This window comes from Lepidochelys olivacea (genome assembly GCF_965140295.1).
Source record: "Lepidochelys olivacea isolate rLepOli2 genome assembly, chromosome: 3".
Taxonomy (NCBI): Eukaryota; Metazoa; Chordata; order Testudines; family Cheloniidae; genus Lepidochelys; species Lepidochelys olivacea.
This window is the reverse complement of record NC_140413.1, coordinates 126,018,359-126,037,451: the sequence shown is the minus strand read 5'-3', so window position 1 is coordinate 126,037,451 and position 19,093 is coordinate 126,018,359. Positions and strand designations below refer to the sequence as shown.

The window sequence follows — 19,093 nt, the reverse complement described above, 5'->3', positions numbered from 1 at the left end:
CATCTCAAATCACTTACTCTAACAGAAGTAATTGCTAAAGAAAGGCGACTGAAACCAATATAGTGAGGTCTCCACTAGAGGATTAAAAACAAGATTGTCCAAGGGACCACAGACCCAGGCTGAAGTGTCATGGTTGCACTGTGAATCTTTTTTGCACAACAGCTATGAAGAAAGGAATTGTGAAGGTATAGGAGAAGCCTGATACCAAGTTTCTTGGATTAGTAACCCTGAAGGCAAAGGACTGACGTGTTAGGTAACTGAGCCTTAATCCCTAATGCAGGCTATTTATGAGAAACTGAAAGATTTCTGAGTAAATTTATGCTGAGGTCAGTCCTCCATATCCTTTTACATGGTAGAGATATCTGGAGGGCTTTTGAAATTAGGGGGATAGTGTGGTTATCTATAAAACTAATTTATCTGTGTACTCATCCTACTGTTAATTGTATAATTGAGGGGATATTTAATAATTTATTTTGTTCAGATTTAAGATAATTAAAATGATGCCAAAGCTCTAGATGCCCTAACACATCATTAACAATGCAGTAAAACCCCAGCAGCATTAATCATTTCAACAGGAACTCAGCCAGCCAGCCAGCCACATACTGAAACTCCTTTCCACCCCTTAATTGTTCTGGGAATCATTTCCTCATTCCTCTCCAAAAATCCTATCAAACACATTTCTTTTGCAGCATGCTCAAAAGGCCTCCAGATTCAGGTTATTTAGGACTAAGCAGGGGAACAGTTTCCAGAGTCATGAAGTTCTGACAGAGAATGCTGTGCCAGCTCTCCCTCTCTTTTATTGTGAGGGGATCCAGCTTGGGTATCTCCCATGACTGCAGCTGGAAGTGGGAGAGAGGCAATCCCTCAGATAGGCCAGTCCCAACTCTTTTATAGGCGTACAAATCATAAGAAACACCTTAAACTCCAGTCAGAGACCAGTGAGGCTTCAGTATAGATCTTGGAGCCAATTGAGTACAAAGCTAACTTATCTGCATACAAATGTGCAGTGCAGAATTTTGGGGTGTAAATGTGGGTATCCCTATTCCTCAAACGTTTAATATTAGTCACTTTGTATGTAATATGTTGTATATTAAATAAGTATGGTTCACTGCATAATTTTAATGGACTCCGTCTGGCACGCAGAGGTTAATACACAGCACTACAAATGGATGTGTGTGTATATAAAGTTGTAGACATCTTTGTTAGCATATATTGTATTCTCTAAGAAACAGTATATAATAATCTAGACTGTGGTAGTGCACTGCTTACCTTCAGTAACAACCCAAAACAGGTTCAAATGTAATTGGATTGTAAATATCTCTCTGCTCAAGAATTGAATTCTGAAAATAATAAACTTGAATAATTGTAGAGTTCTCCAGACCCAGCAAAAATACAATTTTTGAAGTAGTTTTAAGTCTGTGTGGGAGTTTTAAAGGCAATAAATGGTACATTTTCATTTCTGGAAATGTTTAAAAAGTACTTTTGTCTGGATCACAGACAATTTACAATATAAGCAAAGAGCTCAATGAAAGTTATTTTATTGCAGAGTAAAATGAGTACATAGATGGAAAAACCTTAAATTATTCAAAGTTCTAAAATTGAAATTTACTTGTTTTTTCCTAGCTAAATCATTTTTCTTTACACCACGTCTCATGAAAAACTAACTTTAAAATGAAACATCAGACTCCTATGTTCTGCTGTGAACTTGCTTCAGTACTCTCTTGCACAATTAAAAATGGCCTTTCAAAAGTAAAAAATGTTATGAAAAACTTTCATATAGGAATAGTTTTTTATTTTTGGGGAGAGGGGTTTTTGCAATTGAAAAATGTGAATTGTGTTCTTTTGTTCCCCCCTTCCAGTTTTTTCTTTCTTTTTTTTTTTTTTAATTCCTTTCTATCACTAAATTCAATAGATGGAGTGCTGTGTAGCATTTTTTCCTTTTTTTTTTCTTTTTTCCATTCTGTAACTTTTCAGCATTTGCTCAACTTTTGAAAAAGTGAGAATGGAAAATGGAAAAATGAAGCTTTGTAACTCTTCCAACTTTTCAAAAGTTACAGAGTGGCAAAGTATTGAAAAATTAGAGTCCCAGAGTTAGTTTCATTTTTCCTTTTTTCATCTTTGAAAAGTTGGAGAAGGTTTGAAAAGTCACAAAATAGCAAAAGAAAAAATGAAACGTGAAACAAAACTCCTGGACATCATTATTTTCTATTGTATTCATTGGCAAAAAGGTTTTTAAAAGGATGGAAGTGAAGGGAACTGAATCTCAAAAACTTAAAATTAAAAAAAAAATGTTTCACTTAGAACCTGGCAAAATAGAAACAACAAAGTAAAATTCTTTCAATTTTTCAACCAACTTGGGTTCAGAAATCTCAAGTAAAGATGTTAGATTGTCTTGATATAAATATTGTCCCCCACAAAAATGGAAATCATTCTACCAAGGATTTTCTGATCACAGAGAGTTGTTATCACCATCAAAAATGCAAGAATCAGAATATTTCATAAACATCTGTGATGAAACTTTGAACCTAGGAACTTTTTTTCTGCATGTTATCACTTTAACTTTGTAACATTTGTGAAATATCTTTCAGTATCTGTAATGGGTGGCAAGCACCTTCTTTTGACCCATCCTGTGAACAAATGTTGGGGAACCTGTATGGAAATGCTGATTGATTCCTGTTCATTTACGGTACAGATGTCATCTTGCTACCTGCACCCTAGGTCTGAGCAGAAATGGTTGAAAAATGGAAAGACAGTTTTGCTTAGTTGTTTCTATTTTGCAGGGTTCAAAGTGAAACAATGATTTATTTTTCTGAAAATTTCAAGTTTTTGAGTTTCTGTTCCCCCCACGCCACTCTTTTTTAACCTTTTTGTCACTGAACACATTATAAAATGATGTCCAGGAGTTCTGTTTCATGTGTCATTTTTTCTTTTATTCTTATTTTTTCTTTTCCTAGGTATACTAGAGGTGGGTGTGGCTATCAGGGTAGAGGGTCTTGGGACAGAGGTTCTGGATGGAAAACCTAGAATCAGCCTAGTGGAAATAGCTTAGGTTAAGCTTCATATTGTGCTATCACTCTTTTACCTCCTAAGAAAGGAACTGCTACAGGAAGAAGGGTGAGTTTGGGCACTAATCTTGCATATGTGTGTTCTGTGCTAGACTGAGGTAAGGACTCATTCCATTCACAATATTAGTAAAACACTATTTGTGAATTGGAGAGGGGTCAGTCTTCTATGGCTACCAAAACAGGGGTAAAGTCCATAATTCTGCCTCATCTAGACATTAGAAATAACATTAGAGAGACATTAAGCATGTACAGTGTCCGTCCAAGACCGCGGGGGAATGGACTGACTGGTGAGACTATATAGAACACACAGTCCAGTTAAGAGATCTTCCATAGGGGTGCAGAACTTCTTGGAATGGAGAAACTTCTGGTGATTTGGAAAGTGAAGGACATGGCCTTCCAAGCAACCCCAGACAGTCTGACCACCCTGAATGCATCTGGTTCCCACCACTTTCTTTCCCCTATGGCAACTACGTGAAAGGTGCTGTGTGTCTGCTTTCCCAGTCCATGGGTAGAAAAAGACTGGGATCACAGACAGCTGTGCAGGGAGGGGAGAGTACAGGATATCACGTATGTTGTGGATGGGTCTGGTGCAGAACTGGCATGTGTGTGCAGGCTAGGGGTTAACATATCCAATACTGCTGCTTAAGTCATGGCGAGGATTTTGTCCTGTATGCTGCTTCCTTCTCCCATGGTGGCTGTGTTCCATGTTGTACCTCAGAACCTTAAACTTAAACAAAAATGCTCAGTGTGCCTGATATAATCATAGTGAAATTAGCCCTTGTTCATTTCAAATAATGGCTTCTTTTGCATTCCACTTTGGCTTGTACAGTACCCATGGTGAAGCTGCATTTTGGCAAGCCTGTTTGCTTTGTAAACTGTAGTGATCCCAGCAGCAATTCGCTTTGCTGTAGTTTACAGTATAAACACCATGAAATTATTACCTAGCAAATGACTAACTGATTTACAGTACTTTATTCTTGGAAATGGCAATAACACTTAATCCTCTCCTTTCCCGTTTTTGGACTTAGGGCTTTTGGCAGCTGCCTTGGCACCAGGTAACACCCTCGCATAATATGCCACTGAAAGTTACAGAATCAGTATCTTTTCAGTAAATAATTGTAATAATTGCATGACTTCTCTGTCCCATTTAAATCCCTTCCATATTTCCCTGCCACAGCAAGTTCATTATTCATTCTTCACACCGTTTCTTTATTGATCATAGGATTTAAACTTTTTCACAACCAAAAATGAATGGTGTAATGAAAAGTTAAAAGAAAAGGGTTAGGACATCAGACATATATGTATTACTCTTGAGGGCATTCTACCACCCAAAAAAAAAAAAATTCTGTGCACAATATTTTAAAATTCTGCAAATTTTATTTGTGTACTAAATGTGGAGGCTCCAGCATGGCATTGGGGAGCACAGGCCACTGGCTGCACAGAGGTGGGAGATCACTCTGCAGCTCCCCCTGGGAAATGGACTCAGCAGTAAGGCTGGACTCAACCCTGACATAGGGCAGGGACCGGGCTTGCCCCAGAAATACCCCAGGTCCCTGCCCCCTCTGTGCCAGGTGCACCAGGTATGGCCAGGCAGGCTCAGCCCAGCAGGATCTAAGTGTGGAGGAACTTCGTGTGGGGGGATCCTGGTGTGGGTTGAGAGGGTTATGTGGGGGGGCAATCTGGGTGCAGGCAGCTAAGTGGGGGACCTGGGGGCAGGGGGGATCTGGATGCACAAGGGTTTGTTGTGGGGTTCTGGGTGCATCAGTAATGGGATGCTGTAGGGGGGCCCAGGTTAAAGTGGTTGCAACTCAGCGGGGGTAGGTTGGGGGGGGGTGGGGATAGAGCTTGGCAGGGGGGTCTGGGTGTGGTGGATTCAGTGGGGGGTCCAAATGCTGGGGGGAGTGGGGGCTCAGTGGGGTGGGGCTCCAGGTGCACCTGGTTGGGGCTCAGTGGGATGGGGATCCGGGTGCATATGACTTGTCAGCATGGTCCGTGTGTGGGGGAGGGATTCTAGGTGTGGGGGCATGAGGATCTGAGTATGAGGGTTGGTCGAAAGAGGGAGCAGCTTCCCGTACAGTGATCCCTCCCCCTGCAGCTGAGGAGTGATGGAGGCAAGAAGCCAGGGAGTAGTGAGCTTGCAAAGCTTCCTGCAGCATGGGGAGAAATCTGGGGATGTCTGACCTGGCCCTAGATGCTGTGCAGGGAAAGAGGAAGTCCTGTCCTCCCCAGCCCAGCTGGGACTAGGAACTTAGCCCAGCACAGGGTAGAAGCCACCAGCTGGGTCTTCCACAGTCCTGCCCCCTTCCCCACAGTGATTTATCTCTCTGCCGGCTGCCCTTGGCACCCAAAATATACTCCTGGGGAGAGTCACATGACTGCTCTTGTGGCTTCCTTTGCTTCCCTGTCAGAAAGTCATTTTTCTGCAGGGAAACAAAGAAATCTGTAAGGGACATGAACTCTGCGCATGCGCAGTGGCATAGAATTCCCCCAGGAGCAGTATATATATCCTTCAGAAGATAATACAACATTCAGTGTTATCAGAGGAAGATGCTTGCATTTTATGAAGTTGGAATGGAGAAAGAGGCTTATGGATACTGTTGGTAGTAGTAAGAGACTAGGGAAAGGGGCAGATAAGCAGAATGGAGATGGAAAAAGGTTGGACCATATTTTTAATTTTTTCATGATTTCTTTTGGAATGTCTTTTGGAGTGTTTTACAGGTGAGGCATCAACATAGCTATATTAACAGGGAATGTGCAATTTATCAAGGCAAATTTAAATAAATTGCAATATCCAGACCTGCCAAATTAAAATATAAAGGTTAATGGACTTCATTAAATGTTTTTCACAATGCTGTTGTCTGGATAAGTGGTATAACTAAGGTAGTATGGTCTTCGTAACACTTGCAGTGAATATCAGATTTTATAAAATGGGTCTGTCTTTTCTGTTCTGCATAATCAAAGTGTTCTGTCTTTATAGTCCAGTCAATGCCTCCTTCACTCCATTAAAAATAATTTTTAATTTAATGTTTGCATTGAGGGAATCTGTCTCAATATTGACATGTACCAGTGGATGAAAAGTTGGAGGAAAGTCTCTGGGATTGGATGCCAGCGATCAGTGACTATGCGGCAAGAAGTTGATGTTCAGAAGGCAGTGTTCTCTCTCTCTCTCTCTAAGATCAGGCCTGAAAATCAACTGTATAAACAAGCTGGAAAATGTATGCCTTCAAAAACTGTGAGCGCTCTCTGTGTAGTAATAGAGCTGTTTTGCGTCCTTCAACTTAATAATAGGGCTTGTCCTGCCAGCTGTTATTTCACATTTTTCCCTCCTTTGATTTTGTCATGAGCAGCATTTGATGTGTGAACAAACAATTCATAAATACCTGTGCATGGTGCTGCAAAGTTAAGCTTTATTTACTGAACAAGTTATAACCCATGTCCTCTTCAGTCAAAACAAGAAGAATAGACGTCAGACAAATACATGTAGCAGCAGTTTGCTCTCAGGCTATATACAAGCATTACAATTAATCACAGCAGAGCCAGCTTTTTATAGCATCATGCTTTCCAGTGTCCACGCTTAAACAAAACTGCTCACACAAGCCAACCCTTGATTTTTGGATCAAGGAGATTTCTTTGTTTCCTGTCTTCAACATCTCTACTGCTTTGAAAGCCAGGTGGATACTTTAAGCCTATTGTTGTGTTTCTCTATACTTTTATTTTTGAAGCCAAGTATATGATATCCCACCGCTCAGTGCTTCTGCCCTCAAAAATCAAACTTTTGTCTTAATGGAATTTCATGACCTTCCATAATTTTGGGGGGCATGAAACTGTGTCCCATATTTCAGTTCTTCACAGGTGTGGTTTAACTGTTTTCGCAGTATCATTGCACGATAGCTAAGATATGTCACTGTAACTCATGACTGGAAATGGGAATATCAATTTGCATATATGAAGGATCTAGCTATTAGTGCAACCAAGCACTGCAAAACCTGGCAGCTCTTTGAAAGTACCCGTTAGGCTGAGGTTGAGAAAATTATTTTACACCAGTGTTTCTTTTCTAGTATTTTTTAAAAGTAGGCCACAAAGGAAGATTGGAGAAGAGAATGCATTTTTGTATTAGAAGCAAATTAGGAGAAAGGTAGTTATGTGGACAAATAAGCCAATGGTCATATGATTCTTTAAACTATATAGCTTGATTTTTTTATGATACAATAAATCAACAGCCTGTAATATTCTGCCATGAAGAAAGATGATGGTGTAGACAGTGAATCTTATGTAGAGAGAGCCCAATAAATTCATGCAGTACACCTTCACCTCCTAATTGTCTTTCTTTTTTCATAAGACCAAATGCTACTTCAAAAGAAGGGCAGCTAATGTATTTTAACACAATACATCAAATCATTTTATTATCTTTAATTTTTAAAAAATTATTGAATAATATAGCAATAGTGAAAGGTGCAGGATTGTAGCTGTGGGAGCTGAAATCTTTTAATTATCTACAAAACAGATATAGCACAGCAGTGGCATTGCAAACTTCCCTATGTAACACTATCAGCATTCCTCAATCCTGACTACATTGAGGATCATATTGTTTTTATTTGCATCCAGACAAAATATTATTCTAGCCCTCCAGACTGTAACAAATAACCTGTATTGATTTATTTTTCAGTTCACCTTTAAAATGATGGCTTAGTTTTTCCATTGATGGTTCTCTGTTTCAGTGCTAAGGATCTTGTTGTTAAAGTAATGAAAGCTTGTGCTGGCTGCTGCTAGTAGGAAAAACATTGACATGACATTTTGTAATGCATTTGTATATGAACAAACATCACATAATTACACTATGCATAGTCTTTAAAGGAACTTTGGTCATCATTTTCTGTGGGATTGTGACAGGGTGTACTCACCCGACACTGGACAGGGGTTAACTCTTCCTGGGTGGCTGAGGAAGCCATGCCCCCATGGTCCTACTGGGCATGCTCCAGGTGCAGTGGCAGTATAAAGGCAGACAGCCCAGTTCAGTTGGGGCTGATCACCAGAGGGGAAGGATATAGCATACAGGGCCTCGCTGGGGAGCAGCTACCAATCCACCCCGCAGAAGCCCAAAACGCTGAGGCCCTGGCTGACGCCCAGGCACCCACTGATACTCAAGAGGGGTTGGAGACGCCAGGAACAGTCCCTGCTGAGCAACCTGAAGATGCCCCAACTACTTCCACCAGAACCACAGTAGGAAGTAGCCTGGGGGGGACTAGCCATAGTCCTAGACATAAGCAGCGTGTTGCAGTTGGATCCCTGCTGACCTCCTTGGTGGAACCCTCTGCCACTACGAGGGCGCTGGGCTGGGACCCGGTGGAGTAGGGAGGACCCAGGTCCGCCTACCCTAGGCTGCCACCCTCCCCCTGGGGGTGGCCCACTACCCTGTGAATCAGGGACCTCTCATTGGCTCTGGCCATTAGGCCTGCCTACTCTGCCATCCAGGGACTCCTCATGGACTCTGGCCGCTAGGCCTACCAACCCAGCAGCCCAGGGACTCCTGATGAACTCTGGCCACTAGGTCTGCCTACCCTGTGAACCAGGGAACCACTATTGACTCCAGCCACTAGGCCTCGAGACCCTGTGAATCAGAGACCCCCTATAAACTCAGACCGCTAAGCCTTGACCCTGCGAACCAGAGATTCTCCACTGACTCTGAATATTAGGCCTTATTGCTAATCTTATCAGTGTAGGTCCATCAGGCGTCCTACTCTGAAGAAACAGGCGCTCGAGTGGTGGGGTGTACTCACCCCGCACTGGATGGGGATCCCCACCCCATCACAGGGATGATTGGGAAAAGAAATTGATGGGAAAATTGGCTCTTAGATGCTGTCAGCATATTTTACTTTGGTTTGTGTAATCTAAATGTATAAATTCTATCTGTAAGGAACCTAGTGCCATCTTTTATCATTTATGGAATAAAGTACATTATTTTTTCATATATAGGTAATCACTTTGTGTGTCAAATGAGAACTAAATCCTTCTCACTCAAATAAGTGTATAAATTTCTATAAATGGGTATTTTCTACTCCTCTCTGCTTCTTTTTCTCTCTTCACATAATGCTGACTGGACTGGTTGCATGGAAATGTCTTTCCTCTTTCCCACAAGTGATCTATGTTGCTTCATCCTCTGTCACCTATGGAAAGTGCATTTGAGGTGGTAATTTGCTTTGTCTTCAAACTGATTTTTATCATTATTATTCCTCAGCCAACAAGTTAGCCATGGAAAACCTTTACATGGCTTAAGAGGCTGAGACTACCTCTTCTCCACAACACATCCATCTATTATTATTATTATATTAATTATTTGTATTATTGTATTACCTAGAAGCTCTGGTCATGGATCAGGACACCATTGTGCTAGGTGCTGTACAAAAACAGAACAAAAAGACAGCCTCGATCCCAAAGAGCTTATTCTCTAAGGTTAAGCCAAGAGACAACAGATGTATACAGACAGACTGACTTGGTACTATAAGGAAACAATATAGTCAGTATGGTAAGGCAAAGCAACACACTTGGAAAATGATCTTTGCATCAGTATACCAAATGGATATCAATAGGGCAAGACTGCATATCTTCAGGCCAGCAAAAGGGATATTACAATAATTGAGGCATGATATTTATGACAGTTTGGACTACAGTTCTCGTGGATGGATAGGAAAGGCAGAAAGAATGGATGTTATGTAGAATGTGTCAATGTTATGCAAAAAGAATTTACAAGACTTGGAAATAGCCTGGATATGAGGACCTAGAGCAGTGGTTCCCAAACTTTAACAGCCTGTGAACCCTTCACTAAATTGTGAAATCTCGTGAACCCCCTCCTAAAAATGAATATTTCCAGGGTTTTAAGTTTAAATTTCCTCCGCACTCTGTGAGGCTCCTGTTGCTGGACCCCATTCACTGCCCTGGTCAACTGAGCTCCACTGAGCTTGGGCTGCAGGTCCCACTGACTGCTGGGGCTCAGGCTGCCAGCCCCAACTGCCCAGCGCCATTCTCCCTGGGGCTCAGGCTGCCATTCCACATGGAGCCCTGGGGCTCAGGTGGGTAGCTCCCCCGCTGACTATGGTAGCTGACCTTTTAGAAACATGACATGTACAATTCCCTGGGCTACTTCTCACACAGCAGCCCTCACTTCCTCAAGCTCCACTTCACCTTACCTCACGACCTCCTTCCTTGTGCCTGATATGGTGTGTACTACTCAGTCTCTCCAACAGCACAACTTCCTCCCACAGCTCCTGACATGCCCACCCACCTGACTGGCTGAGAGGCTTTTAACTAGTTTCAGCCAGCCCTGATTGGCTTCAGGTGTCCCAATCAACCTAGCATTCTCCCTGCCTTCTGGAAAGTTCTTAATTGGCCCCAGGTGTCTTAATTAACCTGGAGCAGCTGCCATTTCACTTATCCTGGTACCAGGCATTTGTTTAGCCTGGAGGTAATATATCTATCTCCCACTACTTTTCTGTAGCCATCTGGCCTTGCCCCTTCACAGTCTATACTGTAAAAAAAAATAGTACCAAACAAAAAACCCACAGCAGTGAGCCAGAGAGCCTGGGTCCATAGACCAGCTCATGCTACAGTGCTAAAAACAGTAATGTGGAGGTTCCTGCTCCGGCTCTGAAACCTGGTGATGGGGGTCGTGTCTCAGAACCAAAGCTCCAGCCCGGTGGGAACAACTAAACCACTATTTTTAGTGGTGTAGTGCAAGTCTGAGTCTGCAGACCCAGGCTGTGGGGCATGGTGCTGCAGGTTTGTTTGTTTTCCAGTGTAGACGTACCCAATGAGAACCTGCTTCTCATCAGCAACTCCCAACACCCACTCCCCGCTCCCTCAAGAATGGCACTTTTATCCCCCCCAGGAGCCCTTTGTCTTAGACTCCCAGGCTTTTTGGTTTTCTTATGTTTACAAACTGAGATCACCCCATGACAAACTGGTCCCTTGATCTCCATAGCGGGTTGGATATAGGACATTAAAGTGAATAGGTCAAATATTCTCCCTGAAGTGTGAGTAACTGGGTTGCTATTTGAATCTGTTGTCCTTTATTCTGCATATTTGCAGCTGGCCCCTACCTGAATTAACCCTTTGTATTCATACAGTAAACAGCCTCCCCCCTTACAACAGTCAAATGGTTAGAATATATGATATTCATACATTATTTAGGATGGCCCGATGTCCCACTCTTATAGGGAGAGTCCTATTATTCGGGGCTGTGTCTTATATAAATGCCTATTATCCTCCACTCCTTCCCGATTTTCATACTTGCTGTCTGGTCACCCTAAGGTTATTACAGAGTAGCTCCAAATCCATCATAAATATTTTCTAGTGCTCTGGCCAGTTCATTTCTTAAATGTCTCAAGCAATGTTGTTTTAAAGCTTGTGATCTTTCTTACTGCCTCCCCTTCCTCCATCATGTTTTGTGGCTTCCTCACCTCTCTTCACCTTATCCAGAGAGGTTTCTGAGTTCCAATCCTTCTATAGTCCCAAAATGCGTCTGGCACTCCCTTCTCACACATCAAAGGGAAGCTACAGTCCTAGTTTTTAAAATCCTGTAAGTAATTTCATGCACTGCAAAGTGAATTCTGCTGAATAACTGAGATCACATAAAAGGACAGGGCTGTACCTCACAGGCTGGGAATCTCTGATTTGGGGGGAGAAAATAATAATAATAATTACTATAATATCAATTTTGTTGTTAATATTTTGCCACAGGAACTCTGCAAACACTGTAAGAAACTATAGAAAACACTAAGATAGGCACATGTCTGCTACTAATTTTTAACTTTAGGAGTACTTGTGGCACCTTAGAGACTAACCAATTTATTTGAGCATAAGCTTTCGTGAGCTACAGCTCACTTCATGGGATGCATTACTCTGTTACTCTGAAACCTGATTTTTAACTTTGTATTTACTGACATTGATTCCTATTACCATAGCCTTTCTGTTACAGCAGATTATATCAGTCGTTTTTTTGTTGAGTTCCCTCTCCCCTCCCCCTCCCCCCCCGCCGCAATAGCAAGAGGAATAATGTTCCTGGCACAGTTACCTTATAAGCAGCAAGGCATGCAGATTAATCTGTCACTTTAGTTCTTCATACTTATTCATGTTTCATTTAATGTTACATACACTTTACCTTTTGATTACTTAATTCTTCATATTGAATGACTCACATCCATCTGACTCTTTCTGAAGTCACAATATCTCTGCATGGACTCAGCGATCATTGTAATTTTTGTGCAGCTTTCTAAAAAAAGTGTGCGTCCTTTTGTTTAGATAGAAAATCTAGCAGTATTCTTCCAATTATTTTTCATTGTTGATTTCTTGTCAGCTGTTGCGCTTTACTGGTATGTTCTAAAGATAAACAGGTGCTAGAAGTATTTCTGAAAAAGCTCTGCAAAAAGTTCTTTAATCATGGATGTTTACAAAGTGATTTGTCCTTCAAATTATTATCCCATTTTATGGTACTATGATTTAGGTGATCAGTACAATTAACATGTCAGTAGGATGCAGTTTTATCACTGGCACTGATAGAGTTAATTAAAATAGATTAATGCTGCCTTAGTTTAGTGACATTGAAATTTAGATTTCCCAATTAAAAGCCCCAAAATATTGGTAGGGTCATCAGTTTGATACACAAAGTGTTGAGTAGGCAGAGGAAGGGGTTAGTTAGATTTGAGTATTGTTGGTAATTTTTAACCTTCAGGACTCCTGTTACAGTTTAAATATTTTCATAGTTATGTGATGGCAAATAACCATATTTGCATGCCTTTTTTTTTCCTGCTGAAGGTTGAATTGTTTGAGGAATTTCTTTCATCAGCTGGGATCAGTTTAGATTTTATTTTGCCAAACCTGTACAAAATATGTGCTAGTCTGTGTTATAAAATGAAACCAGTACAGGTCCAAAGTCATAGTGATTGATTTAGCTTTTTATTTTCCACTTGTCTTAGACCTCATCAGCCTCTTATAAAATGACTTGATTATGATTCTAAACAAATTCTGCTCATCTTGCCGGTTGTCAAATCCAGATAATCTCAGGATGGAAATCTGCCATGTTACAAATTAATACTCTTGTTATGCAGCTAGCATTTTCACAGTTGCACAAATGTGTGCAGGAACTTCAGTCTCCTTAGATTTATTAAATGTTTGCTAACACGTTACAAAGGTGACATCGTTTATTCACATAGTTAATTGCATAATTAGAATGTATACATAGTTCTGAGTTATGTGAAAGTTGAGTAAAGGGTTATGATGCTATGCTGATAGATTGATGTAGATGATGGAGCGGGTTAAAATATAAGCCTTAACCTTTGAAGATTTAGCTTCAAATCCTGATTACTGTAGGTCACAGGTGAAAATGAATTTGGTCACCCCCAAGTCCTTTGAGGACATTTTTCTACATAACAAATCCAATGTGCAATTTTTCATGATTTACAGTCCTGGTTTTAGAGAAACCCAGACTGTGGCAACATGAGTTTGCAGATCTGGGCTCATGTATGCTGGCAACACCAGACCTCATTCTTCATTGCCTTGCTCTTTGTGTAGTTACTTGTGCCTGTGCAAAGTGAGTGCTAAGTTATATGTAGAATACCACCATTCTGATTGTACTCCCTTGTAAATTACTACACAAGGGGTAAGGCAGTGGAGAACCAGGTTCAGTATGTGGACGCAGCTTGCCAAGCACCTTACTTGCACTGTGTGCTCCTCTAAAAAAATGTTAGTAGATGTTCTTTTTGGTAAGCACCACGCTCTCTTCCAAAATGTAAACACACACATCCACTGTCACCTAATATTGTTTCAGGAATGTTTGTAATACAAATAATTTAAAAAATTATATAATTTAAAAACAACCTTAACCTCAAGGAGGATATCTGAGCTGCCAGGTATCATGCAGTTGTACATGTCTATTGGAACAATAGGTGGACACAGTATTAAGGTAGTTAAGAAGAGGTTATGGGTCAAACAATGAGTTGTTCTCCCATCAGCATTTTTGGTCAGTATTCAGTTCCGTTGATGACAAAAGTTCAGTTTAAATAAGGCTGTTGGGAATTAATGCTATTCACTCAGCAAGCATTTACTTGTTTTGAAATGAGGAAACCAAATGACTCTCAGATGTATAGGGTCATATGTTCTGTATTTGTGGCAGAAAGTGTGGAGGGAATTATACAAATAGTAGAAATCTATGCAAGAAAGCAATAGCAGAAATAACAGCACACCATATTCTGGGATGCCTGGGGTAAGCTGTGTGTTGAATCCATCAATAAGTATGGTTGGTCAAATGTGCCTACACACCCAAAAGAACCAGATGAACATAACTTGTTGAGGAAGAGTCAACATGGTTTTAGTAAAGGGAAATTATGTCTCACCAATCTATTAGAATTCTCTGAGGGGTCAACAAGCATGTACACCAAGGGGATCCAGTGGGTATAGTGTACTTAGATTTTCAGAAAGCCTTTGACAAGGTCCCTCACCAAAGGCTCTTATGCAAAGTAAGCTGCCATGGGATAAGAGGGAAGGTGCTCTCATGGATTGGTAACTGGGTAAAAGATAGAAAACAAAGGGTAGGTATAAATGGTCAGTTTTCAGAATGGAGAGAGGTAAATAGTGCTATCCCCCAGGGATCTATTCTGGGACCAGTCCTATTCAACTTATTCATAAATGATCTGGAAAAAGGGGTAAACAGTGAGGTGGCAAAATTTGCAGATGATGCAAGCGGCGAAGAGTCCTGTGTCACCTTGTAGACTAACAGACGTATTGGAGCATGAGCTTTCGTGGGTGAACACCCACTTCGTCAGATGTATTCACCCACGAAAGCTCATGCTCCGATACATCTGTTGGTCTATAAGGTGCCACAGGACTCTTTGCCGCTTTTACAGATCCAGACTAACACGGCTACCCCTCTGAAGCCAGATGATACATAATTACTAAAGATAGTTGAGTTTTGAACAATTGACTAGCTGGCTACAGCATGGAATGTTAATTCATATCACATGGCCATGGCGTGAATATTCAGGCAATTGGGTTAGGGGGACAATTGAGGATTGATTAGATACATTACCTCCACTGTGTATTTTTCTATATGTATGTTGAGAACGCTTTTTTCAAGTTGTAGAATATGTTTGTTCTAAACTGGGTTTTTCCTCTTTGGGTCAATAGTACCAGGATACAAATATGCAAGGAGTGGTGTACGAACTGAACAGCTACATAGAACAACGGTTGGATACAGGCGGAGACAACCAACTTCTCTTATATGAACTGAGCAGCATCATTAAAATAGGTAAGGAAGAGGATTTGATGCCCTTTATTTGAAGCCTTGTCTTGGTACTCTGTGCATTACTTAAGCTATTAAATAAATATTGTTATTACAGAATAACTGTACGTGCTTGGTACACCATCCTGCAACTGCATCCACGCCAAGTAGCCCTTGCCTTGGTATGGAGCCCCACTGATGTCAGTGGAACTACAGCTTGGGGCAAGGGTCCACCCAGCTATGAGTCCAGTTGCAGGATCAGGGCCCGCTGCAAAGCAAACCACTTGGTAGATTATTCTGGTTTTGGTGCTGCCTGACAGATTGCTTTGGAAAGTTGTGGAATTAGCTATCAGCAATATTATTGCAAATCTTGACTGCTCCTTTAACAAAAGTGAGGTGATTTGGATGTGTGTTTTCCTAGAAGATAAATTAAAACTCTATAGAGTTATAGCACTTTTTGATGTGATACAGGTGCCTCTTTGTGAAACAGAATATTGTCCAAGAATAAAAGTGAAACACGTTTCCGGTAAAAATGTAAAGCTTCCATCACCTCCCCTTGCCCCAAATTTTAACCAACGTGAGAACAGGCAGATTTGTATTGAAAGCATCTCTTCAGGCTTGTTTGCCTCACATACTTTGCAAATAGTTGTTTTACAACCTTTCCCCCATACCCCTACCACTCTTGACACTTTGTAACATGAAGCTGGTTCTTCTGTTTTATGTGTATTGTATTTCAAATAGACCGTATTTGTTTACCGTCACTTTAATGCAGTGGTTCTCAAACTGTGGGTGAGGACCCCAAAGTGGGTCAGGACCCCATTTTAATGGGGTTGCCAGGGCTGGCGTTAGACTTCCTGGGGTCTGGAGCCAAAGCCTAAGCCTGAGCACCACTTCCTGGAAGAGGGGCATGGGCAGGCTTAGGCTTTGGCCCCCTCTCCAGGGGTCATGTAGTAATTTTGGTTGCCAGAAGGGGGTCGTGGTGCAATGAAGTTTGAGAACCCCTGAGGGTTCTGATTCAACTTCATCCTAGCTGGTCAGTACTGGTTTATGTTAGAGAGCAAATGAGGGCTGGAGGAGAGACAAAGGCAGCACATCCTTCCATACTCCTAGTAGACTAGAGAGTAGGTTTTCTTTCCTTAACTTACAATGCTCTTCTTTCCTGTAATGTCCAATAGACATGTAATATTTTCTCTAGAAATGACTTTTGAACTCAAATACAAATGAGCTTCTCACTGACTGGCAATGATGTGATTCATATCCATGTCAATAATTAAGCAATCAGACAGTGGAGTTTTGGTTCTGTCAAACAAGTGTAGAAGGCCAACTGACTTTAACCGCCCTCAAAATATAATCATTTCCCTGAACTGCACTGACTGGAGTGTTTTATTTGTTCATAAAAATGAGGAAATCATTCAGACCTGTGCATTTACAGGAGATAGCATTACTGACAGGCAGAGAGGTCTATTTGTGCCCAAAGTGTTAAGCCTATTTTGTAATGCTGAGTGTAAAAGCACAGGCTTGATGTGTTCTTCTGTTTCCGAGAGTTCTTTTTTGTTTTAGCAATAAGATACCTCTGATGGTTTATTTCTAAGGGATTATTGCACTTTTTCATGTTTAAACACTTAGCCTTTGGCCTTATGCCTCACAACACCACCTGAGTCTTGCAGTAATTGCCAGCAAATATTTACTCCCTGGAGTGTCTTAATGAATTTAATACAGAACAGCTATGGAAAACATAGGCCTCCACATGTCATAGAAACTAGAAACAATCCTGTCATACACACTTAGTAGCAGCATTTGAGGCTTATTTGTTGTTTTGCCATGCTTATGTATCTTAAGGCAAGGACAGAGATATTTACGCTCTATACATGGGAAACAACTTTTCTTCTGTTGATGGAAAATGTGCTATCTATGTTCTGTATGATTACATTATGGATGTGTATTTTTACTTAATTCTTATGCTGTAATATGTATTCATGCAATGTAACATTCACTAGACATGAAGTAAAGACTAGGTAAGTTTATCAGGTTGCAGCTTCCAATTATGTCTCAAATATATTAAATTTGGTGGGGAAACAGATAGTATTATCATATGCCACTAACTTTGCAGGGTTTCTGCAAAGTATTATCATATGCCACTAACTTTGCAGTTTTAGGAGATACATCAATGGTGTTTCACGTTCAGAAGTTTAGCTGATTGTCCTAAGTGGAATGAGTCTATGGTTTCACCTTGGAGAACATGCAAAAGTTTGATTCTCCCTCTGAGTACAATTACTTCTTTTATTATTGCTTTGGCAGCTACAAAAGCTGATGGATTTGCACTATATTTCCTGGGAGAATGCAATAATGTAAGTATTCTGGATTTAGATGCTGCTTTTCTGTACAGTTAACTAAAAGTGCATTTTCCACTTCCCCAAATATACTGTAATCTTATTTGTACATCATTTAGCAGGAAATGCTAGTTAAGTTCTGAATATTAATTTTACATTATTTTTGTTTCTGTAGATGCAATATTGCTGAATTTAGTGATGAGCAAAAGTATTTTTTGCACTGAGCTTCCAAGGGCCTTGCTTTTTAATCAGTATTTTTTTAGCTTTACAGATATAATGCTATTCTTTCTCTAAAGTCTAGCAACTTCATTAATAAAAGGCAGCAGGTTGAAAACAAACAAATGACGGTACATTTCACACAATGCACAGTCAATGTGTAGAACTCGATGCTTGGGGATGTTGTGAAGTCCAAAAGTGTAACTGGGTCCAAAAAAAGAATTAGATGAGTTGATGGAGGATAGGCCCATCAATGGCTATTAGTCAAGATGGTCAGGGACACTACTCCATGCTCTTGTTGTCCCTAAACCTCTGACTGCCAGAAACTGGGAGTGGACGACAAGAGATGGGTCTCTCAATAATTGCCCTGTTCTGTTCATTACCCTCTGAAGCATCCGGCATTGGCCACTGTCGTAAGACAGGGTACCGGGCTAGGTGGATGTTGGTCTGACCCAGTATTGCCATTCTTATGTTACTATGAAGCTGCAAGACTGCATTCTTGTACAGTTTTCCCCACAACATGGCCAAGCACAAGTCCTGGCATTTATCCAAAGATGTTCTCTTTAAAGAGAGAAAATGTAACTTTGATTTTCTCTAAATGTGACTTACTCTTTTTATCCTGTTAAGTTTCTGGTTTCTAAACTTCATCAGTTTCTTTGTTGTCAATTGTAGGCTGAAAATGAAGTGACCTAAATTTCAAACTCCTGCATTGATTAACATGAAGAAATAGATCACATACATTTAAAATGAGGAGCCAAATTAATTTGTGGTATAAATTAATTGGCTACAACAATTATAACAGGAATGAGTTTAGTCCAGTGTTGTTTGTTGTATAATCACTATTTTGCTGTGGTTTTTAGAATGCATTAAGTTAAGCAGAAATGTTTATCTTGGCAATTTATCCAGATGCCCTCATATAAGATTTAGTTACGTGACAAAATTGCAGGCAGGAAAATGTAGTTACACTTTAAAGGGACACCATTGAGTTAAAAATCACATTTTTGTCTGAAAAATGTGTGCCTACTGTTGGTACAAGAAACACCTCCGACTCTTAAAAATGCAACTGTTTAGAGAGGCAAAACATTTTTCTCCATTGTTTTAGTTTAATCTTTCACTTTAGTCAGCTTTCATGGTTTATTCCTGCATAGTCCATTATTCAGTTTTCCCTGCTGCTGTTTGTGTGGGTCTTTCATGCAGCGAAAGAGAAGAGAAAA

The 19,093-nt window shown here is 40.6% G+C and overlaps 1 protein-coding gene across 2 annotated transcripts in view; it reads left to right on the top strand.

Annotated features, from left to right (window-relative positions):
- Nucleotides 1-19,093, top strand: part of PDE10A (phosphodiesterase 10A) — a 337,153-nt gene that overhangs the window by 173,252 nt on the left and 144,808 nt on the right. For both annotated transcript variants that reach the window (XM_084623497.1, XM_084623496.1), the window contains exons 4-5: nucleotides 15,240-15,360; nucleotides 17,632-17,681. In XM_084623497.1, coding sequence (XP_084479623.1) covers nucleotides 15,240-15,360; nucleotides 17,632-17,681 — 171 coding nt within the window. The remainder of the gene's footprint in view (nucleotides 1-15,239; nucleotides 15,361-17,631; nucleotides 17,682-19,093) is intronic.